This window comes from Strongylocentrotus purpuratus, unplaced genomic scaffold (genome assembly GCF_000002235.5).
Source record: "Strongylocentrotus purpuratus isolate Spur 01 unplaced genomic scaffold, Spur_5.0 spur5_scaffold_12, whole genome shotgun sequence".
Classification (NCBI taxonomy): Eukaryota; Metazoa; Echinodermata; class Echinoidea; order Camarodonta; family Strongylocentrotidae; genus Strongylocentrotus; species Strongylocentrotus purpuratus.
This window is the reverse complement of record NW_022145597.1, coordinates 20,997,396-21,024,621: the sequence shown is the minus strand read 5'-3', so window position 1 is coordinate 21,024,621 and position 27,226 is coordinate 20,997,396. Positions and strand designations below refer to the sequence as shown.

Below are 27,226 nucleotides of genomic sequence, written 5' to 3'. Positions count from 1 at the left end.
ACACCGCCGTCGCCGTCACCGGAAAAGCGGCGCCTATGTCTCGCTTTTGGCGAGACAAAAAGGAAAGAATAGACAGAGTCGGCGTACACGCACATAATTATGGGCTCCATGGCATAAAACTGACCATGGATGGTAAAGTTGCTATTGATATTAAGTACCATGGCAACATTACCTGAGAGTCAATCAAATCAATGTTTCTATGGAAGTTACTACAAATGGCAAAAGTAACCATCAATGGTAAGTTTTATGCAACGAGACCCAGGTACATACCAGAGAATTTCGCAATGAATGCTTGTCCTTCGTCACAATGGGGATAGAAATTGAACTTAAAATCTACATCGGCATCACCGGTTGCTCTCACTGAGAAACTGAAAAGGTTTTGATCCAAAATATAGATATCATCTAGCGATACGGTCTTCATCTGTGAAATGGAAACACACAAAACAAAATCAGGGAAACAAACAAGGAAAAGATTATCAAGAAATCAACCAAAGAGCAATTAGAATAGCCTATTGCATTGCATGTAGAAATCGTGTTTGGATTACTTTTGTTCGATGTAATTTTCCAAATTAATCAAGTTTATGACATTACGTTACATTGATTCCCATGAATCCTTTGGGATTGCGTTAAACCAAAACAGAATTAATAACAATAAAGGAGAACAAATTCATATGTTTATTACACAGTTGACCGATTCTCTTTTTTGGCCATGATGAAGGCAAAGATTGGTTTGTATGACATGATATTTTCGTTTGCATTAGTATGACCTTAATATTGGGGAGATGAGTAAAGAACATATAGAACAAAAATAGAATAATACAAAGGAATAGGAATTAAGAATACCAAAGTTTGTAGGGATGATGGGTCATTGCTTCGTTCCTCTCACCCCCCCCCCCCTTGAAGATATAACATGGTTGCATTTTAAACCATGCACTCTGTATAAATAAGCCAATGTATAAATTGTTTATGTACCCTTTCGTTCTCGGGGACATAACCTCCCTTGACCTCGCATATGATCTTCAGTTCACCTTTGTCCCAGTGCACAAACATTTTCTTTGTTGGAGCCATCTTGCGATAATCAAGCTTTTCTTCCTCTTTTTCTATGAGCTAATTATAAGAAATAGAAAGGGAAAAAAAAAAAGCGGTGAATCTGTTTGAATTTCCACTATCAATAACATCAATTTATCCTGAATTTCTTTTGAAGAAGATACATCTAAATTATTCATTTCCCTTAATTTGATACTTTTGTGAAGTTCGTAATTCAAGAATGAAAGATGGACTGGTTGAATAAGGGCTTTTGTTAAATAGGTTTGAATGTAAGCTTTAATATGTCAGTCTCAAGAAGTATAAATCTGAACAAATACATTTTTCACATTTAAAAAAAATATATAAATCTTCTTATTAAGGGGTATGAATAATTCAGTAGTTATTTATATAATGTATATACTCACATAAGCGTACACATAATAAGCCCCATGACCTTGTGACCCTAAAATCTAGTCAGTTTTTTGGCTCAGCAAGATACATATATGTCTAGAGTTTGATGGCTATCCGCCAATCGATTCTTGAGATAACACGATCACGAGAACGAGACGTACGGATGGACGGAAGGACAACCCGCAAACATATGGCCTCCGGCTACTTTGTTGCAGAGGGGTTGCAGAGGCATAAAAAACAGCTTTTGATATTTATGTTTTTATCCTGAACGCATATTTTTCACAATATTATAAATGTTGCCAAATTACTCACATCTGCAAGACCAGGAGTATCATTAAACAGACGTAGATGGCAGTATTGCGGTTGGAGGCGACTCATCAATTTTGGAAGGTACGGCGTAGAAGCGACACGTTTCCCAATGAGGTAGTCGGAAATAGCCATGAACATTTCATAAATTGAGAAATGGGTGATGTAGACTTCAAGGTCATTTGCTCTTACTATGCACCTAGGGGATCCTGTTGATGACAGTTCTTTCTTTGTGACTGCAAAGGTGCGAAAGATGGACATGGAGAAAGAGAGAGAGGCAGGAGAGAAGATGGACATGAACAAAAACAAAACACCGTAATCATTAAATCATCATACAATTTTTTTTTTTTTTTTTAAATAATAAAATGGACCATGTTGTAGTGTATCCCGCTACGTTTGCAAATACGTTCACAGTATGTAGCACAAGCAAGGACACTGTGCTATCATTGTCTCCACACTATTTTCTTTAATATTGGTTCCAACTTTGTTTTCACTCTCTTCACAATTGTTTGTTAGTGTCTCCATAATGTATTATAACTATTTCCAAACTTTTGGTAGAGTGTTTCCATTGTTTCTGAGCCCCCCCCCCCTCTCTTTCTCCCTGTTATCCACAGAATTAGTATTTTCTCCCTCCCTCTGCTCCATACGTTCATATTGCCTACACAACGTTTCCACACTGTGTTTAAACTTTGTCCACATCCTCTTCACACCAAATTTTCCCACTTTAGAGTTAAAGGTACTATGTCCCATTTGCAGGCCAAAAAAAAATGAAAAGGTTAAATTTCAACAGCATTTGAAAGATAATACTAATTTAGAACTTCCCCCAAAAAAGGGGGCTTGAAAATGTCTTTAAGTGGGAAAATAACGACTATCAGTTGTCAAATCGACTTAAGAGCTATAGAGCCAGTAAGTAATAGTCTGATTTTCTAACCATTGTACGGAATGGTTGTACGTTTTATGCTGTGCAAAGATTCAATCAGTTAAAATTTGGCCATTACAAGAAGTGGGTTATTGATGTAGACAAATGGTCATGTACCCTTTACAGCTCATTTTATGGATGTTATTACCAAAGAAGAAAAAGAGCCAGTCAGTCACTCAATAGTGTCTTACAGTGAAGTCTAGCAAGTAAACAGGCTTCCTTGCATTATTTGAATATTAGGACACTACTAATGTTTAAATTTCACAGATAGGACATACATGACATATTCATAATTTCTGCAAAGTTCCACAGAATTTGATGTTGGCTGCAAAAGGGACATAGTATCTTTAAGGTATTACATTCACCTTTAGCATTGCCATGAGTGAAGTGCATGGTGACTTTGGCCTTGGAGGGGTCTGTTAACAATGCACAGTGAGGGATGACCAACTTTAAAGGCTTCTCAAACGTGATTCCTGAAGGTTCACACACTACACCGGGGGAGACAATAGCTTCATTCTCGGCGAAAAGGACACTTGACGGCTGTGGCAGAACCTGAGAGAAATGGCGATAAATAGGGTGCATGAGATTAGGTATCAGTAGTATTTCTATCCGATCTTACACTCTTTTAAGTTCGCTAATCAAAATATGAAGTGCCTAAATCAAGTAAACCATAAACAAACAAAAACAGATGATGGGTACTTCAGAAGTGAAAAATAGGAACGAAAACAGACATCACTATAACTTTATGTCTTGCCCTCAACAGAGTAAATTGCAAAAATGAACATAATTATTGTTGTTGTTGAAATTTGGCAGGTGGAAGAGTTGCATGGCGTGCTCTCGTGAAGACCACAGCAGCGCTTTACAGCGCCACCTGAAGTTGATGATGATGATGATGATGAAATTTAGAAGGTGCTCTTCATTCGTTGAAGATTATCTGCACCACAAACTATCCATAATAATTGCAAATCAAAAGTCCCAGTTCATTGTTTTTCTTTCAGCATCGAATATCGTGTTAACATCGTGTGTTTACCCGTTTTCTGCAACATGCAAAGGGGGTTAAATGTATTAGTTTACTCATAATTAGTAGTGCACTATTGTCCTTTTCACATTCTTATCATTTTCTTACTTTCTTTTTTCATTGCTATTGTTATACTTTCTTCTTTTTATTTTCTCTTTTTCTCACTCATATCAATTGTTTTGTTAACTTTAAAACTTGAAAAGACAATATAACTGAAAACTAAAGGAACAACAAGTGCAAACAGGGGCTGTGACTGGCTGCCGGAAAGTAAACGTAAAGCCAGCCGTTTTATGACAAGGATCTGCTCACTAACTCTTTCTGTCACTAGCTATTGATTCTTTTTTTTCCCCCCAGATCCAAATGATAAAAGCACCTCCACCCTTCCCCACCCATACGATGATCCAGGCTATGTAATAATTATGCTTGACATCGATTTAGAAGCTCAAAAGAACCTTTATTAGTTGAAACATAGTTATCAGTACATGAGACACCCACTGTAGCATCTATAAAGAGATGTACCTGTCTTGTTGTGCATGTCTGACATATCACCACAAGATGGAGCTATTAACCTTTAGACTTATGAGATATACATGTATCATTACAGGCTACACCTCACCTTTAGAGTAATTCTAAAATCATCTTGTAGAGCCCAGGCAAGTATGAAGAGAGAGAGAGGGGGGACCACCTCCCATTCATGCCTTTAGAGCGTCCAGCAAGGCTACGCCATACATTTAGGGTAATATATATAGAGAGAGAGGTACAGATGGAGGGAAGGGGGGGGGGAAGGGTGGGTGAGAATCTTACAAATTACCTTTAGTGTAATCTCACACTCCTTTTGCAGCGCCAAGGCGGGTATGCAGAGGTCGATTCCATAGTGCGGTAGTTGGATGGTGCCCCCTTTTGAAGGGTGAATCGTCTCACTTGCCACGTCTGTTCCTGGGTATCAAAATTCAAAGTGTAACAATCAACATAAAATAGTTTGCTCTGTTTGATAGGAGTTTCATGTCTGCAAATTATAATAAAAAATGAGCTTCATGTTTTTCTTCAGTAAAGAGATCTTGGACGTTCATATACACTTGTGAGTAAACTAGTGACGCACTGGTATGTGTTCCCCATAGAATAGGGCACGCATTTCTGACTATGGTTATGTACGTCAGGCTTTATGTATTGGTAAATTTAGAACTAAGTAAGAAGATGAATGAAGATCTAGAATATGTTAAAAAGTGATTGATACAAAACAAACTAAATTTGAATATAAAGAAAACTGAATGCATTTTAATCGGTACGAAACAACGTCAAAGTTAAAGATACTGAATTAAACATTACTATAGATAATACTTTGTTAACTTGAGTTAGTAAGTGTAGACACCTTGGGGTAATTTTAGATGAAAGGTTATCATGGCAGGAACATAATAATACTATTCATAAACTAGATGGAACTTCGACTGCGCGCAGTCGAAAATGATGCCTCCGTCATAGAGCAAGTTTACAAACCAAAACAGAAGAAATTTTTCAAATTCAAGTTTCATTGTAATCCAATAACAGGTTCTCAGAATATCGTGATTACAAGCAATTTCTCATATACATATATGACCCTTTGATCTTTGACCTCATGACCATAAAATCTACTCAGTTCATTGGCTCTGCAAGATGTCCTGAGTTAAATAGTAATCCAGCTGTCAGTTCTAATGAGAATGCGTTCACAAGCTATTTTTGCATACATAATGAGCCCATGACCTTTGACCTCATGACCCAAGAATCTACTCAGTTCATTGGCTCTGCAAGATACATACATGACCTACATGTAAGTTTGGCAGGAATCCATCAATCGGTTCTTGAGATAACGCGATCACGAGCTGTTTTTGCATACATAATGAGCCCTGTGACCTTTGAACTTTGACCTCGTGACCCCAAAATCTTATCAGTTCTTCGGCTCTGCAAGTAACATACATGACCTAAGTTTGGGAGGAATCCATCAATCGGTTCTTGAGATAACGCGATCACGAGCTGTTTTTGCATACATAATGAGCCCTGTGACCTTTGAAATTTGACCTCGTGACCCCAAAATCTAATCAGTTTATTGGCTCTGCAAGATACATACATGACCAAAGTTTGGCAGGAATCCATCAATCGGTTCTTGAGATAACGCGATCACGAGCTGTTTTTGCATACATAATGAGCCCTGTGACCTTTGACCTTTGACCTCGTGACCCCAAAATCTAATCAGTTCATCGGCTCTGCAAGATACATACATGACCAAAGTTTGGCAGGAATTCATCAATCGGTTCTTCAGATAATGCGATCACAAGAACGGGACGTACGGACGGACGGACGGACAACCCGAAAACATAACGCCTCCGGCTACTTCGTAACGGAGGCATAAAAAGCAAGTAACAGATTATATATGCTCAAATCTATAAGAAATATAGTAAATGAATATGAAATGAAATTGGTTTATAATTAACTAGTATTGTCTCACTTAAATTATTGTGATGTAGTATGGGGCGGATGTGGAAGTACACAGAAAAATAAATTACAACAAATTCAGAATAGAGCAGCACGAATAATTACTAGGTCCTCTTGGTATTCCTCATCAGATGAAAATTTAACAAGACTACATTGGAATACACTTGACAATAATAGAACAAATAATGTAGCAATTATGATGTATCAGATTGTCTCAAAACAAGCTCCTGAATATTTTAGTAGAAAGGTTCATATTTGCTGACTATACATACTATGCACGTTCAAGTCTGTATAATGTGAAAACGATAAGACCAAAGACTGAGACTATGAAAAGATCTTTTAAATATAGAGGGGCCTTAACATGGAATAACTTGCCACATGATGTACAAGGTGCTAAATCGTTAAATATTTTCAAGGCAAAGCTGACCTAATACGAAATAAGTGTGTGGGGGAGGGGCTAACTTATTGGTTTAGTGAGCTGTGTTTTTGTTTGTTTTTAAGGCTTTATATTTGTTTACATATTTTTATAATTTTAACCTATTTATCATTCTTATTTATGTTATATTACTCCTACGCAATATAAAACCCCTTTTTGTTTTAAATGTATAATTGTGTGTAATATGATCTATTCAATACGATATCAGTTTCTGTCTCTTTAAAACAAAAATAATTATATATAGTACTTAACTGATCCATATTCATATATTTTTAGGTATTAATTATTATTCCATACTTCATTTTACTTCTACACAATATGGAATATGCATTTGTCTTAATTTCATAAGTATAATATGTGTAATATATAACTTTTACATGTATGTGTGTTTTTGTTTTTTGTTTGTTTTAAAGTTTAATTATCTAATATTTAGCATAAATACATAAATATGTTCTTAACTTATTCAATATCTTGTTATACTTATATTTGTTTTACTATATATATATATAAGGTAAGTAATTGTGGTTACTATCAATTTAAAAAAAAACTTTGGGGGGGGGGGGGGGGCCGGGCCCATCAGGCCCCCCATGAATCTGCGCCTGCCTGCAGCCTAGGTTCTTACTGCTTTTCCGTGGGGGGGGGGGGGGAAGGGTCCTCCCTTGATTTATCATTTCTAGCTGACTACACCACTGGCTCAGATTTATTTGCATATGAACCGCTGGAACGCTATAAAGGTAAAGTTAATGATGTTGAGACTTTTCTTTTAAACATGTGTAAAGCGCAATTTCTTCTAGAGGTAAATTGATCTGGTAGATCACATGAAACCATTGAAAGCAAAGTCTCTCAGATATGTTTCCTATAGCCCATAGTCTCAGCTATAAGATACCAAAATTTGTGAGAAAATGGAGCAAAAACAAGCGAGATACTGCTCAAAGAACAATGTCATGTAGATTCATGATGTGAACGAAATTCACCTTCCATAGAAGGTACACGCAAATTAAGAAAATTCTGACATGTTGCTCCCAATTGAAATTTTCACCGTGATAACGCCATGAAAATGAAAAATGGTGGACACTGATGTTGAAGAGAATTGTCTCGTGCTACGATCACAAAGGTTCGTACGAATCTCCCTCTTTTTCCATTGTCTTCCCGAATTTCCATTGTCTGAAAATCGTTCGTACGGCGTTCGTAGCCCTTCGTAATGGCATTCGTGACCAAGGCTTTAGCTACAACAACTCAAAATTTAGTTAATCGATCAATATTTACAGAGATACAATCAATTTGAAAAATTATTGGGGGTCCTGGTGCATCCTAAAGAACTGTAATGGATTTTGTATAAGCATGCTTTTGCCCATATATGCTATGTATTACAAGAGCTCGCGCGCATGGATATTTATCTTGAATGGATGCTCATTCAGTTATTAATGATCATAAAGAGATAAACATGGTATCAAATTGTTTGGAAAAAAATGGGAAATTTCATTAAAGAAAAAAGAATGAAAACAAAATGAAAGACGAACGAAAACACGTGCATGCATGGTTGTGCGTGTGCGCAAAATTTTGTAATGCTTAAAATGGCCTTATATGTACTTTAATTTAAATAAAAAATGATTTGGAGCATTTTGAAATTATGAGCGCCGACGTACACGTATACTCACGTTTTTTTACCCTAAATTGACCGTATGGATATTGACTTTGATCATGATAAATATGGATGACAAATGACTTTCCGTCATGAATATATGATCATGAGTTGATTTTCACAGAATGGCGCCTGGATGACATCATAAACCTGATGAACTTGAAAATGTTGCTGTCACGTCTCATGACTATGACCTATGACTGTGCCAAAATTTAAAAACATTGACTGTACCGATCTAAGAGTTATGCGGGGGTGGGAGGGGGGGGGGGGGTTGTGTGAGCACTAAGTAATTGTGGTTACTATATATTTTTTAAAAACTTTTTTGGGGGCAGTAAAGTAATCATGTTGCTGTATAGGTTCTTTTATATATTTGGGAACATTACCTCTGGAGCTGCTTGTGAAACATGTCTCCTCCACCTCTAATAACCTCGCCCTTTTGAGAGCTGTTCTAAGAGTTTGGATTAGCTTGGATGATTCAACTGTCTCTGCCCAGTTCTGGAGCATCTTCACATTACCAATACTGGTCTTTGTACCTCCAGCCCAATTGGTCTCTAATGCACGGTTGATAACAGGAATCTGGACTCCTAGCTCAAGACCAAGTCTCCTTAAATCACCATCATCTGATATACTGTCTGCTACTTTGGTGATGATGTCATCAATTCCATGTGTTTGACTCGATGCTTGACCACTGGAATATTTTTTTTAAGAAACAGAACTTAAGCATGTTATACTTTACATCTAATCTAGCCTTTAATTCATTGTATATCAAAAATTCTATATGACCCATGACATCGAAATACAAGTGTTTTCCTGTTGGTGTGCAGTCCTGCATTCATGTCATATTTTGATATGTAATATTCTGAATTTGTTTCATAGATTTTTTAATAATTTTTGAAATATTTGTTTTTCAAACTTGCTAAGCTCCACCCCCAAAACCTCCAGATCTCATTCCCCTTGTGACATCATCTGTCAGTCATCAATGAGCTAACTTGAGAAAGTGGTATGTATCTTTGCCGAAGACCTCGTTACAATACGTAATACAATAGCAACATACAAGTTGCTATGTCAGACATGCTGTACTAGCATCACCAGGAAGACAAAGGCAATGATGATGTATTGTTAATATGTATGGAAGCATGCAATTCTATAATGAACGTGTAAGCCGCGGGAAATTACATACCATTGTCTATTCTAGAATATTAGTTTAGTCTGACATGTCTGACATAGCAACTTATATGTTGCTATTGTTTGTGGTATTGTAACAGGTGGTCAACTTTTGGCAAAGTTACATGCCACTTTCTCAAGTTAGCTCATTGATGACTGACAAATGATGTCGCAAGGGGAATGAGATCTGGAAGTTTTTGGGGTGGAGCTTAGCAAGTTTGAAAAACAAATATTTCAAAAAAAAATTAAAAATCTATGAAACAAATTCAGAAGTTCTACCCCATAAAACGATTAAAAAGTTTCCCAACAATCAGCCATGGGTTACAAAACGGCATGCTAAAGAGGTACAAAGGGAAATTAAACGCTTAGTTGACTCTAGCAAAATGTCTTATAAAAACAAGCTCGAAAAATAACTTTCGAAATAACAAACCTGCTGCTGCTTGGAAAACAATGGAGGTGATCACTGGGTATAAAAACAAAAGCCCTTCAAAGAAAATCTGAGACACTGTCTGTTAATCTTCACTGTAGATTTGCCTGAATGTTACGATCATTAACAAATCGCACGCACACTGTATGGTATCTGCGCTCGCACAAAGAAAAAATTTACACGTAAACCATTGGGGATCTCAGCAAAATTTAATTATGCGGCCCGTTACTCGGGGCAACAGGCATCTTTGACATTAACTAATGCCTGTTACTGGGGCAACTGGCATAGTTCGTTTATTTGCGAGCATGGTTAAAATCACGACTCCAATTTCGTTAACTCAGATGACTAGATTAATTGAACATACTAAAGAGAAGTATATAATATATACTATCTTGGATGCTGGTGTGAAGAAATTAGATTCTTAGGGGGAAAATAGGAAATTTATATTATCAATATAAAGAAAACAATTAGTGGATAGTGAGGACTTGACGTCACAGACTCACGAGTGAATCTCCAATTTGTCTTGTGATTTTCATTGTTCCATAGTTTTACAGACTTTTTCAAAAATGCATAACTTTCTAATAAATATTGGTTGGTTTGTCTGTTTCTGCTTCTTTTGAAAGTAAGTTATTTTTGGAGAGGACTTGGCCTTTAAGCAATATGCATAATTGTTCATGAAGTGATGATAATTGAAAAAATAATGTGTACTTGCATGTTTACATAATGAAGTTTTGATTGAATTGAAAGGAGGCCACTGTTTTTAACATTTTACCCTTTAAAAATGTTCAACTGTAGGGCCTACATATATGTAATTTTGTATAAGGACAATCATCCCCCAGAAAACTACCCCCAAGGAATATCGACCACCCCCCCCCCTCCCCCCCTCTGTTCATTTAACTAAAGGTGAAGTCTGCCCAGATATTAAGTTGGTTTAGTTTAATACAAGCAGATTTTTTTCTTTCTGCACGGATAATTGTCCTGGGGGGGGGGGGGGAATTATTCCGCTGGTAATTAGCGGAGGGGGGGGGGGGGGGAGGGTGATTGTCCTAGAACCATGTAATTTATTTCTGTTTTTAGTGTATTGATAAAATGGTTCATTTTATCTCTGAGAGTTGATGTTTTTCTTTGAATTCTTTCCCTATGAGATGAATAACCAATAACTTCATATTTTTATTTCCCCTAACCCACCATCTTGTTTCACAACATGTGTCGCCCATCGTTTATCATTACTACCAATAGTTCATTCGCAAGACTTTTTAGAGAACAAAAACTTTAAGTACTCTTCAAAGTGATAAATGATCTTCCTCAGTCATGGGCATTTAGATGTTAGATATTTGGTTTTATTCAAGTACTGATTAAAAAGTCCGAAGACTAAACAAGTCAGTTTACAATATAAAATGCATAACAATAAAAATAACAAGGTAAAAAGACAAAAGGATAAATTAAATCATTAATAAGTAAAAAATATAATAAGTATATAAGTATATAATAATAAGTAAATTAATAATTATATACAATTACCATAAATAACTATATATAATACGATCATTGCTAGTGAAAGGACTTGGAATTCAAATTAAAAACAAATTAAAAAAGCTTTGAGAGATCACAATACTAATACTTGACATAATCATTATGCAATAATTAATTAACATTTAAAAATTCAAAATGGCGAACATATGAGGGCATAACTAAGAAGTTGAATTCAGAAGTTGTATAAAGTAAGGAATGGGAGAAAGCATGCGTCTTTGAGTTCGTATACGAGGTAATGTCATGTGTGTAGAGTTCCGAAGATTGCGACCTGTGATTGATTCTCTACTTTGTGGCAAGAGATGGCGATGGTCAGGAGAGGTTAAAACTGATTTGGCAAATTTAGTTGCTAGTTCGAGACGCCTTTTACTAAGGGATTCTAGTTTTAAAGTTTTTAGGAGTTCACTTTATATGTGACCAGTGCTAAATGTTAACAATTATATGTGTATCACAGTGGACTTATAACATGTCTGTACCTTGCACTTGGTGAGTCATCCTTTGCAGGTTCAGTCGTCTCTTCGGTTTTCAGGCTCTTTGCAATCGTGGATGGTATCGAGTCTGAGGAGAAATGTCAACATATAAATAAAGATGCATGTGTTACAAATAATTACAAATACAGATTACAAAGTATCGTGGTTCAAGGTTTGCCTGGGGCATGATTAAGTCCTAAACATTCCTGACAAATTTTAATTTTTAGAGACTTTGTTAACCCAAACTGTGCCTGCCACATGTATGTGACAAATAGATGTGGTATTCTGAACGCACATTACCTTCCATGAAAAATGTATATGTATATGGCGATCAATTTATATCACTGCTTATAGTACATAAGTTTTTTTGAAATTTTTGAGAAAGTTGCAAATTACGTGCAGGTTCTAGAACAATGGAACAGGAATGAGGAATGATTCTTGTTTGGGGTATAAGACGTCCCAGGATCAGACCCCGGAAAGGCCTCCATAAATTATGGCGATACTTATTACTTATTAATTAATGAATTATATATTACATTTATAAAGCGCTTAAAAGGGATAGTTGAGTTTTGTTGCAGAGGGCGCTACACAAAATAATTTTTTTCTCAGATAATGAAAAACTGAGCGTCGAATTTGAAACAATGAACAATTTAAATGACAAAATCATCTTTGTTTGATCAAATTCGGTTCAGACACGGCTGAAATATCCATAAATATATCAATTTCTAATATTTGTGGTGCCCACAAATATTCAGTAATTTTAAACCAGCTGTTGAAAAACGAGATAGCGCCTTATATGTTTATTTCAGCCAATGCCAATATATTGGCTTTTTCAAGTTTGTTATAATACGCACAACCAGCCGGCCAATGTATTAACGGTCACCATATTTTTTTGAAAGTGGAGCAGAATTGGTATGATCGTATTCAATCTAAATCACACATTTTGAGGTCTAAAAGGGCACAATTTAGAAATGTCATCAATAAGAATAAGAGCAATAACCATGCACTTTGAAGGCATTTATGATTTGCGGTCTTAAGCAAGAACTCAACTATCCCTTTCATACAATGATTCTAAGCGCTTGACAAATAAAAAAAGTAATGTTAATCTACAAGTTATGATATTATACATGATGATAAATAATTATAATAACAAATTCCTAATAAACTAGATGGAACTTCGACTGCGCGCAGTCGAAAATGATGCCTCCGTCATAGAGCAAGTTTACAAACCAAAACAGAAGAAATTTTTCAAATTCAAGTTTCATTATAATCCATTAACAGGTTCTCAGAATATCGTAATTACAAGCAATTTCTCATATACATATATGACCCTTTGATCTTTGACCCAAATAGTTAATAGTTAAATAGTAATCCATCTGTCAGTTCTAATGATAATGCGATCACAAGCTATTTTTGCATACATAATGAGCCCTGTGACCTTTGACCTTTGACCTCGTGACCCCAAAATCTAATCAGTTCATCGGCTCTGCAAGATACATACATGACCAAAGTTTGGCAGGAATCCATCAATCGGTTCTTGAGATAACGCGATCACGAGCTGTTTTTGCATACATAATGAGCCCTGTGACCTTTGACCTCATGACCCCAAAATCTAATCAGTTCATCTGCTCTGCAAGTAACATACATGACCTAAGTTTGGCAGGAATCCATCAATCGGTTCTTGAGATAACGCGATCACGCGCTGTTTTTGCATACATAATGAGCCCTGTGACCTTTGACCTTTGACCTCGTGACCCCAAAATCTAATCAGTTCATTGGCTCTGCAGATACATACATGACCAAAGTTTGGCAGGATTCCATCAATCGGTTCTTGAGATAACGCGATCACGAGCTATTTTTGCATACATAATGAGCCCTGTGACCTTTGACCTCATGACCCCAAAATCTAATCAGTTCATCTGCTCTGCAAGTAACATACATGACCTAAGTTTGGCAGGAATCCATCAATCGGTTCTTGAGATAACGCGATCATGCGCTGTTTTTGCATACATAATGAGCCCTGTGACCTTTGACCTTTGACCTCGTGACCCCAAAATCTAATCATTTAATCGGCTCTGCAAGATACATACATGACCAAAGTTTGGCAGGAATCCATTAATCGGTTCTTCAGATAACGCGATCACAAGAACGGGACGAACGGACGGACAACCCGAAAACATAATGCCTCCGGCTACTTCGTAACGGAGGCATAAAAAGCCAAATCCATTATGGTTTATGTCAGGAAAGCACAATATATAATCAGATTTAGGCTGGTCTTAAAGTCCAGTTTGGTGACATGGGTAATAATATTTCTGTAATGCACTTAGAGACATCTTAGATGTATTAAGCAGTATTATACCCAGAATATTCTTCCTACATTAATTGTAGTACAAAATATAGGAAAAGAAATATATCTGTTGATATTTATTGCGTATTGTTTTTGTGATACTCTGTGGGTTACATCAGGTGCGTACGCAGGATTTTTTCAAGGGGGGGGTTTTAACATTCATAAATCGGGCCGACCGCTGAATAAGCGGGGGGAGGGGGGGGGGGGGGGGGGGTAAGAGGACACTTTTTTTTTTTTTTTGGCCTCGAAATTTGAAAATTTGACATTTTGCTCCGTTGGGGGGGGGGGTAAGGTCACCTGTTTTAGGTCATTCATGGGGATAATTTTTTTTTTTTTTTTTTTTTTAAATAATAAAAAAAAAAAAAAAAAAAAAAAAATCCAAAGGGGAGGGGTTTTAGGTTTTTTTTGGGGGGGTTTATACACATAAAAATACCAAAGGGGGGGGGGGTTCAACCCCCCAAACCCCCCCCCCCCTGTGTACGCGCCTGGGTTACATATTATATTTCTCCGTATTAAATAGGGTAGGGGAAACCTAGGTACGGGTTGACACTTATACACATACCAATCAGTTATACAGAATATCAAGATCTCAGGCATGAGTGATAATAATAATATTAATAATGATGATGATAATGATAACAACAACAACGATATTAATAACAATAATGATGATAATGATAATAGTTATGTCACTCAGAATTACATAGAGCATATATGTACCATCATATGGCAAGGGAAATTTCATCGAAGTAGGGTCAGAAAGAGACTCTTTTTGGTTCAAGGTGAATTTGAGAAACTTTTGGCGCTCCCCCGGCTCGAGTGGCTTCACTTCAAAGGAGAATTGTTTCCTGTCAACGAGGAAGATATCCCTTTCACCTAGTCTCTATTTTAAAAGAAGAAGGAATTCAAGGATATTAGTTCATTTTAAAATCTATTGCCATTCAAAAAGCAACTTTAATGTACAGTATAGCATGTAGTTAAAAATTTGGATCCGGGCTAACTCGGACCCAGGGACAACTTGGGCCCGCTGCAAAAACGGGCTGAGTTGTCCCGACATGATTCATCGATCGAGATATACCAATGTGTATATGTTTGTGCTCATTGCTCGTTTATATAACACTTTCTGACCAAAAATGTTAATGGAATTATTGTATGAAAAAATGATTACCGGTATGGAGATAATCAGCTAGTATTTTATTTGTGAATAAAAGTGACATTTCAGACCTTTTATTCACGGCTCGTAATCTGCACGGCCTCTCAGTGCCGCCCAAGTGCAGCAGCCAGAGCTAAGTCAAGCCTGACGTTCCTGGCGAGGGAATGGAAGGAAAGGGCCTCATCCCTTGTGACTAACCCTAACCCTCACACTATTAACCCTTACGATAACCCTATGGTCAGAAAGGGTATTATGAATGAGTAATGAGCACAAACACAGATCGACCCATTGGTCGTTTTTGCAGCAGGCTGAGTTGTCCCCGGGTCCAAGTTAGCCAGACTGCAAAATGATATACCGGTACCTTACTGTAAGAATCTTTCCTAATCCCGTCACCTGATTGGTCGTGTTTTTAACTTGGCTGCAAAAACTTGCCGCGATGCCCATTGGTTTATGGGTAAAATACTGCTTTGTGCGAGCTCGAGCGCGGATACCATAATCACAGTTTTTTTATCATATTTTTTTTCTCTCTTCGCGTTCTATCGTTTTGGGGATGAATTGCTTAGCCGGAGGGGAAAGATTCCAGCTCTGAAAAAGAGTATGACTACAAAAATTTGCTGCGATGCCCATTGGTTTACGTGTAAAATATTAATGCTTTGTGCGAGCTCGAGCGCTGATACCATAATCGCAGTGTGATAGTTTCGATAGGCTCTCGCAGACGTTACATCCTCCTATATGACGTGTAGTATTATTCAGACGACAAAAGGAGAATGGACACATTTGGGTAATACGATTTGGTTATGTTTTACTTTCACTTGGTGTCGTCGTTCTAACGTTGCCAATATATAGTCTTGTATAAAGACGTTATTAGATATTCCCACATCTCCCCCCAAGCTTATTATAACAGTTCAAGAGTTCTCATTGATTTCCAAATAGTTTCAAATCCAATAAAAATCTGAAATATAATCCTGTTTAAGAGTTCACGGATATTCTCCTTAATTGTGTTCTTCGAGTCCCGAGTCCATTCCAGTTTACTATTAAACCCAAATAAACACTGTCCAAACCTTTAAAGTCTTGTTCAGTTTCAGTTCCTGCAAAGTTAATCCCAATTTTGGTATTTAAGTTTAACCCATTACATGGACAGTCGCGTTGGTGGTTTCACGAGTCGTCCAGATCGCGTTCGCGTCTCTGTCGCAGCTGTTGGTGTAGAGGCTCCCTCAGGCTGCTTCCGGTTGATCTGCTGGTTACGTTGGGAACCGGTTGAGTCGCTTTCATCAGAATCGTCAGGTCTCTCTGGATCGTTGCTCATGGATGACTCCGGCACTCTGGTCTTGGTGGGTTGACCTTGGACAGCAATCAGTGCACGGCGATTACGACGTACTGTCCCATGTTCTGTCTGGACATGGTAGGACCGTGGTTGTTGCGCTTTCTGGGTGACTTTCCCGTAGCGAGACTGATCACGGATCCACACGGAATCTCCTGGTTGTCACTCTGGAAGCTCACGTGAGTCATGACGTCTGTTGTAGGTCATCATTTGATCTGACCTGTACTTCTCCTCTTTCTCTCTCACAGTTTTCAGGTCCGGCTGTTGTACTCGTGGCAGCAGCATGTGCGGCAAAGTAGGAACCTGAGTCTGCAATCTCCTCCCCATGAGAAGTTCACAAGGAGCTAACCCGTTTTGGAGTGGTGACGCTCGATAGCTGAGAAGGGCTAACTGGATGTCGTCGTTCTTCTTCAGCAACGCTTTCACAGTGCGAACTCCTCTTTCAGCCTCACCATTAGCTTGTGGGTATCTTGGAGAGCTGGTTGTATGGACGAATCCATACTCTTCAGCAAGCTTTCTGAAGTTCTCGTTGGCGAACTGTGGACCATTGTCTGAAACCACAAGGTCTGGAATCCCATGGACTGCAAAGATCTCCTTCAGCGAAGAAATCACTGCCATTGTTGACTGACCTTGGAGTTGTTTGACCTCAATCCACCTCGAGTAGTAGTCAACTACTATCAGGAACGATTTCCCTTTGAGTTCGAACAGGTCCATTCCAAGACGCTCCCATGGCCTTGAAGGAAAGGATGAGCTCATCAAAGGCTCGTGGACCTCTTGGCGATGGATAGCACAGGTCAAGCAGCTTGAAATCATTTCCTCCAATGATTTTGATAGACCTGGCCACCACACTGAATCTCTGGCTCTGGCTCTGCATTTGGTGATTCCCAGATGTCCTTGATGTAGCCTCTCAAGGATATCAAGTCTCAGAGCTCTCGGAATGATTATTCTCTCGTCGTAGATAAGCAAGTCCTCTACCACACTCAGGTGTCCTCTCTGCTCATAGTAGTGTTTGAGGATCGGGTTATGTGGCATGTAGTCTGGCCATCCTTGAACGCAGTAGTCTCTGATTTTTGCACATACTTCATCTGCTTTTTGTGCATTTCTGATTTCCTCAAATCTCTGCATTGTCACTGGGAGGTTGATGGCTGATGTTGATGCATATGATTCAACCTCATCTACGAAGTTGACATCATCCATTCCTGGCCTCTCTACTGGCGCTCGTGACAAGGCGTCAGCGGATGTCTGCTGTTTTCCTGGAACATACAATGTCTCTGCATCAAATCTCATCATTCTCATTCTGAAGCGTTGGAGTCGTGGAGGCATTTTCACAAGTTCTTTCGAGTTTAGAAGTATGACCAATGGCTTGTGGTCAGTTTCCACCTCGAAATGAAGACCAAGTACATACTCGGAGAACCTCTCGCACGCCCAAGTAGCTGCCAGTGCCTCTTTTTCAATCACTGCATACCTCTGCTCAGTCTCGGTAAGCGATCGAGATGCATAGCACACTGGTCTACGATTTCCATCAGTCTGCACTTGATACAGGATTGCACCCATTCCAGTCCCGGATGCATCTGCTGCAATGACTGTTGGCAGTTCTGGATCATAATGAGCTAAGACTGCTGTCGAGACCATCATCTCTTTGATCTGTGTGAAAGATCTCTGCTGCGCTTCTCCCCAACACCACACATTGTCTTTCTTCAGGAGTTGACAAAGGGGCTCGTTGATCTCAGCTAATCCTGGGAGAAACTTTCCCACCTGGTTCACCATTCCCATGAACCTCTGTAGCTCTTTCACGCTTCGAGGAACTGGAAAATCTCGAATAGCTCTTGTTTTGCTCGGATCGACCTTGACACCAGTGTCGTCGATGAAGTGCCCCAAGAACTTCACACTCTGTTTGGAGAATTCACACTTTCCCTGATTTAGTGTGATACCTGCTTCCTGCAGACGTTGTAGAACAGCTCGTACTCTGATGTCATGTTCTGTTTGTGTTGCACCATGGACTAGCACATCATCCATGTGACAAATCACGCCGTCAAGTCCTTCGAGGATAGTGGACATCGCTCTCTGGAAGACTTCTGGCGCTGACGTTATCCCGAATGGCAATCGGTTGAAGCAAAATCTCCCAAATGGAGTGACAAAGGTTGTCAGTAGCTTTGACTCATCCTCCAATGGAATTTGCCAAAATCCGCTGTTGGCGTCCAGTTTTGTGAAGATTGTGCTCTTTCCCAGTTTTGCTAGACTTTCATCGACTGAAGACATCGGATGAATCTCTCGTTCAACTGCCTTGTTGAGAGATGTAAGGTCTACACAAATTCTCACCGAACCACTGGGCTTCAACACTGGAACCATCCCCGAACACCACTTTGTCGGCTCAGTCACTTTTGAGATCACATTTTGCTCCCACATGGACTCTAGTTCTTTCTTCACCTTCGGTAGAAGCGGATGAGGAACTTTCCTGGCTGTATACAGGCACATCGGCTTGGCATCTGAAGTTAACGTGATGTGGTATGCTGTCTTCAGTTTCCCCAAACCAGTGAAAAGTTGAGGGAACTCAGCCTTGAAGTTTGCAGTTTCATCATCACAAGAATCGACTTCCTCCACTCTGCGGACTAGATTCAAGGTTCTACACGCTTTCCTACTCAGCAATGAAGACTCCTGATCTTTGACCACATAGAGAGTCTCCTTGATCTGTTTATCTCTATGCCTGAGAGTTGATGTCATTTGTCCTATCACAGTCAGGACTGTACTTCCTGGACCACGTAACCTCTTGGTTGTTGGTCTCATGATGTGTTTATTCAGCCATGGAGTGGAATCAGACAACACAGTAACGGCTGCTCCTGTGTCTAACTTGAAGTGTGTTTCATTCCCATCTACGAGGATCGATGAACTCCAGTACGTCTGATCGTTCTCGCTGACTTCACCAAGGAAGGGGACATCAATGTCATCGAAATCATCTACTTCGCTGACTCGAGCTTTCCATTTTAGCTTTGCTGCCTTTTGTTGTCCCTGTTCTGGTTGTTTGGCTTGACACACAGACTGGAAGTGGCCCATCTTTCCACATTGATGGCACTTTGCATCTTTTGCGGGACAGCTGGCACGTGCATGATTCTGCCTTCCACACCACTTACAGTTACCCTGCGGAGTTTGAGATGTTTTCTTCGAGTACGTTCCCTTGCTCTTAGGCCTTACGTAGTTTACGGCCGAGTTAGGGCTCTCACTCTCTGCACCTCCCCTCACAACAGACTTGTTTTGTTTCCGGGCTTCTGACTGTCTACTCAATTGAACTGCTTTTGAGAGAGTTAGGTCTTCTCTAGACTGTAGTTGATCAGATAGGGAGTCATCAAGCACCCCAACTACAATTCTGTCTCTTATCAAGCCCTCCTTAAGTCTATCGTAGTCACAGTCCTCTGCTAGCCTGTACAAATCATTGATAAATGTGTCCACACTTTCTCCCGGGCGTTGTGTTCGTTTGTTGAATTTTGCCCTTTCAACAATAATGTTTTTCCGTACATTGAAATACTTCTTCAATGTTGCGATCACGTCATCATACTTTGCTGTCTCCTCTTTCACATTGAGAGACACGATAATATCATCGGCACATTCCCCCATAGCATAGAGTAGCGTACTAACCTGCTCACTGTCTGGCTTGGATGCGAGGCCCGATGCGATGCGATATCTCTCGAACCGCCGTGACCATTTTGGCCATTGTTCTGCTTGATTTAAGCCTGCAACTTTATCAAAGCTTTCTGGCAATGGTAGACGAGAACTTTCCATGGTTCTTCACTTATACTGCTGCCACCATGTAGTATTATTCAGACGACAAAAGGAGAATGGACACATTTGGGTAATACGATTTGGTTATGTTTTACTTTCACTTGGTGTCGTCGTTCTAACGTTGCCAATATATAGTCTTGTATAAAGACGTTATTAGATATTCCCACATGACGTACCCCTCGGCACGGCGCACCGAGGGTTCATAGCAGGATGTAACTCCCCTTGAGCGGAGCCTATAGAAACAACTATGCCTCTCATAGCAGTCAATACTACACCATGCACTTGAATAAAACACCCATTTTCAAATGTTATATAAATCGCATAATCATGCATGGACAAGCAGGAATTAAAAATAAGAAGGCGAGAGAAAGATAGAGAGGGACAATAGGGCGAAAGGCATTGAAATGCCCTGTCTGTTGGTCCCTCTTGAATCACTTTTCTTAGTTCTGTGATTTAAAGTAGGCAAAGTTAATGTCAATTACACACTTTTATGAAAATAAAATTGAAATCACGGATGGTAAGAATTCACTAAATATTTTTTTATATCAAAAGAATAAAATTATTAAAAAGCAGAAATGAGTAGATACTCGAAATACACTGGACATAACAAAAGATATATGAGAGTTGAGTTTTGACCCAGTGTAACTGTGCCCAGACTGTTTTCTATTTACTTCATTACGATCTCTAAATATCCTGTTTTTTAAAAACCATTTACAGGGGAAATTCGGTATAACGAGACCGTCAGGACCAACTGACTTTCCTTGATCATCCGATATCTCATTACATTAGAACGTACATAAGAATGCACATATTGGACTGTATGACCATGTACCTGTACAATAATGATCAAACCAAGTTGTTTCTGCTCTTACAAAGGCTATATTCAATCATCAACAATGCAATTTGGTGATCTTCTGAACTTATTTGTTAATTAAATGTTGAATCCTATCGGCGAAGGCATTCAATGTATTATATTTAAAAAGTTAAATTTTGATGAACAGTTGCATCTTCTCCATCTCAATCACGCAATGTTCATTTTTGTGGGGGGGGGGGGGTAGAAATGGCAAGATATAAAATGAGATCCTTGCAATTCATTTATTCATCCATACCTCTAGCTTTCAAATACAGAACATACCTGCTCGCCAATTTCCTTTTCGTTTTCCTTTAGGCCCTCAAACAACTTGATATTGATATCTCCATGCTTCCTTTCTATGAACATTTGCTGGGTCGGATGGAGCTCTGTGTACTTTTTCATTTCTTTATCTATTTTCTGTTAGAGGAAAAACAAATTATATATGGTCAAGAAGATCTCTCTCTCTATGTACCGTATGTATATATACATGTATTATTTTCACTCCAAATTAGAATATATACCAACTTGGTACATTAACCGGATGTATATATATTTTACTTAAAGCACTTCATTAGATAGACATTTGGAGTGAAAAAACTTTAAGGCCTCCCAAGAAAGAAAAGGTTTCATCATTAGGCATTAGTTTAATTAGTTTTATTTTCTTGAATTTATGGTTTTAATTTATTTGACACCAATGTTGAAAAATCCCTTTAAAGGTCAGTTTTAGGTAATCGTTTGACTTAAATGATTAGCTGGCATATGATCTTTAACGCACTATCAATGACAATGAGATTAGTTTTTAATAGTAAAATTATATTTTATCACGTGACCACCAATGACCAATCAGGTATTGAGAAAAGTCATTAATATTCATGTTAACATATGTATACAGATGTATCAGGGGTGATAGTGAGCACTAAAAAAAAAATAGGTTTTTTGTTTTCCCCTCAACCACGCCCCCTTGAGTAAAAAAAAAAAAAAAGAGGATTCGCTGGAAAAAATAGCATCTAACAACATTCCCCCCTTTCGAGTAAGAAAATTGGGGGGAAAATAGGGGAAAATAGGGAAGAATAGAGATAATAAGAGGGAAATTGGGAAAACAAGGATAAAAAAAAGGAAAAAAAAAAAAAAAAAAAAAAAAAAATCAGATTTTTTTTTTTTTTAAATCGGGAAGAAAAAAAAATCGGGAAAAAATCGGGAAAAATAAAAAAAATCGGGAAACCGATTTAAATCGGGTTTTTATCAGGCCTGATGTACACAAATATATATAATTTCAGTGGTAAATCCAGGGAACAAATTGAGTATATATATAGCCCCCAGCCGCGACTTTGGTTTCTTTCTTTTCAAAGAATTTTAGGGGGAAAACAAATTATAACCTCATTTTTAATTATCATTTTTGCATGTTCAAATTTTTTTGTAGACTATCTGCCAACAAATGTAACAATAAGTTTGTTTTTGCTTCTGTTTTTGGGGGCTTCTCGGTAAATTTTTGATTCCGCCAAATCCTAACCCCCATCCATAAATTATCTACCGATGCCCCAACGCCCTAATCTATGTCTCACATCATTAACATCCGGGAGATCGTCATAGATGCAAAGAAACACACAGTGGGAGAACTCTTTCCTAACAGGTGGTAGTACATATGGCGTGCAGTTGACCCTCTTTCCAACAAAGTACCGAGTAAATACTGCCACAATCCACCAATCGGCGAAATTATCTACATAGAGATCCAAGTCTTTTACTCTGACATCACAACGTGGGTAACTGCTGGTGGATGCAGGAATTCTTTCAAAAGATTTTGAGTCTATAAAAACAAGATTTATAACAGAAATATTTGTTTTACTTGCACATTATTAGATTTTTCTTTTAATTTGACAAACGCAAAATTATTATTGAATCTGGTAGTATAAATATATATCATCTAACAATTATTGTGAGTCAGCATATAGATATCTCTGCATCAACTTTTACAATGAAAACGAACCAAGGTCATCAGACCGTTACCCTTTCCTTTCCTATTCCCTGTTTGGTGGGATGTGCCCCCCCCCCCACCATTATCCACTGGTCCATAAATTAGTTATCACAAAGCCTTCTGAATTAAATCGAATCAAAGGAAGCTGAAAGTGACAGGTATTTACCTATTTTGAGGTTTCACAAAACTTTTACTTATATTCAATGTTATATTTCCATGTAAAATATGGTGTTTGTTAGATGAAAAAGAAAGTTAAGCTGTGGCAAAGGTTATATGATACATCGACAATCACTCTGAATCAATTTCCCACACTAATCGAATCCTTAATTTCAACCCTGGACCCGACACTATACCTAACCCTAGCTCTAGAACTAACCTGCAACCCACTTGCAACCCTAACCCTTTACCTTTGAAGAAATAAAGCCCAGAGCAATTGTCACAGAGAACATGTCGGGTCACTGCTAAAAGTGTTGATCTAGTAGATACGTTATCGGACAGTGAATGGATCATATATGGTTTGTGGTTCGAGCCCTGCCATGGCACCAACGTCCTTTGGCAAGACATTAATCTGCATATACCACTCTAGCCAGGTGATGTAAATGGATATCTGGTAGGGGGAAATTCCTAAAATGCCATAGCGCCTTATCAGTGCACTCATTTAATGCCAGGATAATATAGTACTGTGCTCAGAAACAAAGGCATTCAGCACAATATAAACATTTATTTTATTATTTTCAAATCCTCCTGACCTTTTTTACGCGTGTAGAAGACGATTTCTGCACGTCTTGGATTAGAGAAATGGGCATCATGATCCAATGTGACCTTGATAGGTTTGCTCAGCTTGGCTGTAGAAGGCGAGAATCTGATGCCACATGATATTACTGCTTCATTATCTTGGAGGGTAAGTTCTTGAGGACAGTCGGTCAGAAAATCCCAGTGGACTTGGTTGCCATCTAAAATATAGAGGTCGATAGGATGTACAATTGTTTTCCTTTTCCCAAATGTAAAAGATTGCATAATCTTCATGACTATATAGAAGGTTTGTAAGATTTGTAAGATTTGTACGATGATCACAACCACCGTCATTATCAATACTACACTCGATCATCATCACCATCACCACCATTGCCATCACCATCATCATCATCACCACCACCACCAACATCGTTATCATCACCACCATTGCCATCACCATCATCATCATCATGACCACCATCATCTACCACCACTACCCTAGTTATCATCATCATCTTCATCCTTTGATCATATACACACCCATGTGAGTGCGTGACTTTGTGCAGGCATATATTGCTGATATATACGTTAAAACAAAATTCCAGGCGGCTGCAAGCATGCATTATTTATTCTGCAGGTTGGCAAATTGCTAGCATGCAAGTCGGCTGATATTTTGAGGGAGAATTAAGAGGTATATAATTATGTTTCTAGTGTCACTTTCAAACTAAAATTTGTATATTCCCTATCGGACTCCCTACATCTGACACTTTTGTAGTGAATTTACACTTACCATATGTTGTGTCGAGGTGCAGCCATCTTGATTCTTGGCTGTGAATAAAACATACACATCACCATTAAACTCTTAGTCGGTTGTTATCATTTTGATTCTTGTGTTAGCAACATTACATTGGCGACGTAAATGTCGAGTATCAACCTGAGTAACCGCTCCTCCACCATTTTGGGGGGGCACCAGGAGACCCTCTGGTGCCATGGGAACATTTTTCTAACTACCTTGTTGAGAGCTGTTTGGACAGCGATGCTTTACCCGACACACGCCGCACAGCGATCCTGCTCCATTGCCTCGGAGTAGAGGGTCAGCAGATATTTGGACAGTTCAACAAGAGTACATAGCGAAACCCAGACCGGTACGTAAAGCACTCATCTTCTCAACAGTGATTACATTATGAAACTTTACAGTTTTTCCAAGTTTCTCCAAGAGAGCAAAAACAAAATTTCCCTTATTCATAACAAATTGTGTGAATCATTGTAGAGATAGTAGCACTGATCTTGAGATTACATTGGGAACAAAATCAAGAAGCAATTGAGAATTAAGGCTGATTATGTAATACATACAAATCAATGTATGTTGTGAGTTTTTAATTTATTTTCAGGGTATCTTTGGCTGTGGGAAAGTCATCAACGTGGACTGTGTGGCAATGGCACCCTCATCTTCCACTGAACATGCAGTCTTAATTTGTAAGACTAAACTGTCCAACACACATCAAGGAAATTATAACAAACAGAATTTTGTTATTCCTAGCTCATTTTTCCTGATTGAGGTGTCGTATGAAAGGGCAGCAACTCAACTTTCTAGAAATGTGATTTTCTCTTTGAAATTCAGATACCGTCCACCAAATGACTTTTTGTTTTCCTCTCTTCAAATTGATATTAATCACTCATGCGTGAAATATGCATCATATAAGTTGTATCAAATGAAAGAAGAGGATCTAAGCTTTACAAATATGTATCATTTATCGATTATAATTGTGATTAAGTTATGATAAAACATTGATAATTCTCAGGTTCGTTTTTTCTGGGACGCACTGTATATATATGACAATGTCTAGTATCGTTTTGTAACAAATGATTATAACATATTGATAGAAGAAGTACATGTATATTATCTGTTGCAAATTGTTTTTGTTTTTTTGTAACTTGGACATTTTTTTTGGGGGGTTCATAATAATCAAAGTTCATGTAGTTTTATATGTTATAGTTCTATTATTTACTTGCCCTATCGAAGACTGTGAATACAACAATCGGTCATTGTGTATGAAGCTGGTACACATTTGTTCCAAGATGTTATTGCACTTTCAGAAATGGATATTTGATATGTAAAAATTAACTTGCAAGGTAGAAAGGCATCTGTAGTCAACTTCTACGTTCTTTTAGATTACATTGTTTTGTATGGTCACATAACAAACAATTATCAAATCTTCGACGTTTCGAACAGATTGAATATCTGTCGTCAGGATATTCAATCTGTTCGAAACGTCAAGCCACTCATCCTCTCCAAGCGCTATAGTTCTCCTTAGAACCATAAGCTAAGAAAGATAACAAACAGTCCTTTTCAGGACTACACACCCCCAAGAAAGATTACCGGATCAGAGTCCTTTTCAGGACTCCTCAATCCTCTCTCTTACATGGTGCACCCGCAAGCCTACTGTATATATGTACACTATTGTTTTGTAATATTTTTCAAGTGTAATAATTTATCCCACAATAAAGGGGTACATTTTTGTCTTTAGGGAACTTAGTGAAATATGAGGACACGTCTTGAACGCAAAGGCATAACAGTAAGACATGTTGGTGAATATTGGTGCATTTGCGTCAAAGACACAAGTTCTGGAGGACATACCTGCCGGCCAGCATGCTGACCTTCTCCAAGTACTTGTTCCTATTGGCTTCATACTCGTCGAGCCTTGGGATAAGTTCAGTATATTCTGCCTTTCTGAACAACTCTCGTAATAAAGCTGGACGGAAGAAGAAACGGGAAGAAAAAGTGGAATGGGTAAAGGTCAAAAGGGTAACAAGAAACACAAAGTACAGTTGTGTTAACATTCAGTACTTTGGTCTGTATTTACTTCATGATTCTTAAAGGTATAGACCAGTTCTGGTCATGCGATTGCATTGTGAAAGAAATGTTGTGGAATCGATCAGAAAAGGTTGATAATGTAGCATATAAGTATTTGTGTGTACTGCAAGTTTCTGGAATCATCAAAATGATAACAAATTTGGCCCAGTCTTGGGAAAGTTACAAGCACTGTACACAAAAATATGGGACTACGTGCTATCTATCTAGGCCGGATAGATATTATAATTTACCAAATATATCAAATAGTAGGCGGTTTCCCGGCAAAATTTGTATCATCACGTATTAGTCAAAACATATTCTTTCACATGATTGGTAATAAGAGCTCCCATTTCATTTTTTGAGAGGGGGACGTTTCCAAAACTGGTCTATACCTTTAAGCAT

At 38.3% G+C, this 27,226-nt stretch overlaps 2 protein-coding genes across 2 annotated transcripts; both read right to left on the bottom strand.

Moving 5' to 3' along the window:
- Positions 1 to 244: 244 nt before the first annotated feature.
- On the bottom strand, positions 245 to 12,140 carry LOC100893076 (netrin receptor UNC5B-b). The gene is made up of 7 exons (XM_030981425.1): positions 11,822 to 12,140; positions 8,608 to 8,912; positions 4,492 to 4,616; positions 3,028 to 3,214; positions 1,750 to 1,979; positions 973 to 1,107; positions 245 to 421 (listed from the first exon to the last, which is right to left on the bottom strand). Exons 2-7 carry the CDS (start codon positions 8,726 to 8,728, stop codon positions 245 to 247), a joined length of 975 nt encoding a protein of 324 aa, XP_030837285.1. The 5' UTR covers positions 8,729 to 8,912; positions 11,822 to 12,140.
- Positions 11,794 to 27,226, bottom strand: LOC105438370. Its single transcript, XM_030981424.1, has 8 exons — positions 27,217 to 27,226; positions 26,609 to 26,723; positions 24,761 to 24,798; positions 23,985 to 24,188; positions 22,826 to 23,067; positions 21,546 to 21,680; positions 14,883 to 15,045; positions 11,794 to 11,903 (listed from the first exon to the last, which is right to left on the bottom strand). Exons 1-8 carry the CDS (start codon positions 27,224 to 27,226, stop codon positions 11,794 to 11,796), a joined length of 1,017 nt encoding a protein of 338 aa, XP_030837284.1.

Excerpts from the sequence above, each read along its gene's own strand:
- LOC100893076 (XM_030981425.1), bottom strand. The coding sequence starts at position 8,728 with ATGCTCCAGAACTGGGCAGAGACAGTTGAATCATCCAAGCTAATCCAA. Across the intron at positions 3,215-4,491 it reads AGTGTGAGATTACACTAAAG|GTTCTGCCACAGCCGTCAAG; the intron begins GTAATTTGTAAG and ends CATTTCTCTCAG. Across the intron at positions 1,980-3,027 it reads CACTCATGGCAATGCTAAAG|TCACAAAGAAAGAACTGTCA; the intron begins GTGAATGTAATA and ends GCACCTTTGCAG.
- LOC105438370 (XM_030981424.1), bottom strand. Across the intron at positions 24,799-26,608 it reads GTCAGCATGCTGGCCGGCAG|CCAAGAATCAAGATGGCTGC; the intron begins GTATGTCCTCCA and ends TTTTATTCACAG. Across the intron at positions 23,068-23,984 it reads CTTCTACACGCGTAAAAAAG|ACTCAAAATCTTTTGAAAGA; the intron begins GTCAGGAGGATT and ends TTGTTTTTATAG.